This window comes from Meleagris gallopavo, unplaced genomic scaffold (assembly GCF_000146605.3).
Source record: "Meleagris gallopavo isolate NT-WF06-2002-E0010 breed Aviagen turkey brand Nicholas breeding stock unplaced genomic scaffold, Turkey_5.1 ChrUn_random_7181001957369, whole genome shotgun sequence".
NCBI lineage: Eukaryota > Metazoa > Chordata > Aves > Galliformes > Phasianidae > Meleagris > Meleagris gallopavo.
The window spans coordinates 100246-101150 of record NW_011217634.1 but is presented as its reverse complement, the minus strand read 5'-3'; the positions used below and the strand labels follow the sequence as shown (position 1 = coordinate 101150).

At 64.4% G+C, this 905-nt stretch overlaps 1 protein-coding gene across 1 annotated transcript in view; it reads left to right on the top strand.

Annotated features, from left to right (window-relative positions):
* Positions 1 to 384: 384 nt before the first annotated feature.
* The window catches only part of C3 (complement C3), a 23023-nt gene continuing 22502 nt past the window's right edge, over positions 385 to 905 (top strand). Inside the window, exon 1 of the mRNA XM_010728327.3 lies at positions 385 to 511. Within this exon, the coding sequence (XP_010726629.1) occupies positions 441 to 511 (71 nt within the window). The 5' untranslated portion in view covers positions 385 to 440. The remainder of the gene's footprint in view (positions 512 to 905) is intronic.

The following is a 905-nucleotide window of genomic DNA, read 5'->3' as shown; positions in this document are numbered from 1 at the left end:
GCCAGCGGTGTCCCCACGTCCCCCCCCGCCCTACTGTCCCCTCCCCCCCCCCAGCAGTGTCGCAATGTGGCCCCCCGCCAGCTGCCTTCCCCGAAATGAGGAAGGCCCCACACGTCCGGGCAGCTCCTCCCTAACTCCAAATCGGGGGGGTTGTGGGGTGGGGGTGGGGACGGGACAGGGATCCCTTCCTAATATCAGCCCCTATCGGGGTTCCTCACCCAGAACCTCGCTTCTCAGCCCCACAGGTTGACCCCAGTCCCCTTTATCCCATGGGTGACCCCACTGTCGGGGTGCTGGTGTGGGGTGACTCTCGCTGACGTCACTGTCCCCATAGATCTGGGTCTGGGTTACCCATTAACCAGCACTGCTGCTATAAAGGGACGTCCCCCACCCCCACCCCCCCCAAACCCGGTTCCCTGTGTCCCCATCCCCTCTCAGCCATGGGGCCGCTGCTCCTGCCCCTCCTGCTCGGCGTTCTGCTGCTGCACGTGGTCCCCACACCTGCACAGATGTGAGTTATACCCCCACCCATGGGACCCCCACCCATGGGACCCCCACCTATGGGACCCTCCTCCCACCCCCCCCCATTGGGACTCCCTCATCTCTGCGTCTCCCAGACTCATAGGACCCCCATCCTGGGACCCCTCATGCACCCATGGGAACCCGCACCCATGGGAGACCCTCCCCCTTAGCACCCACTTCACATCGCCCCTGTCCATGAGACCCCTCCGTCCATAAGACCCTCCCCCCCACACTCGTAGGACACCCCCTACCCATATGACCCTCACCCCATAGGATCCCCTTATTCATGAGACCCCTCCTACCCATGGGGCGCCCTCACCCCATAAGACCCCCACACCTATGGGATCTTCCTCGCATGGAACCCCCTACCCCACTGAACCCCC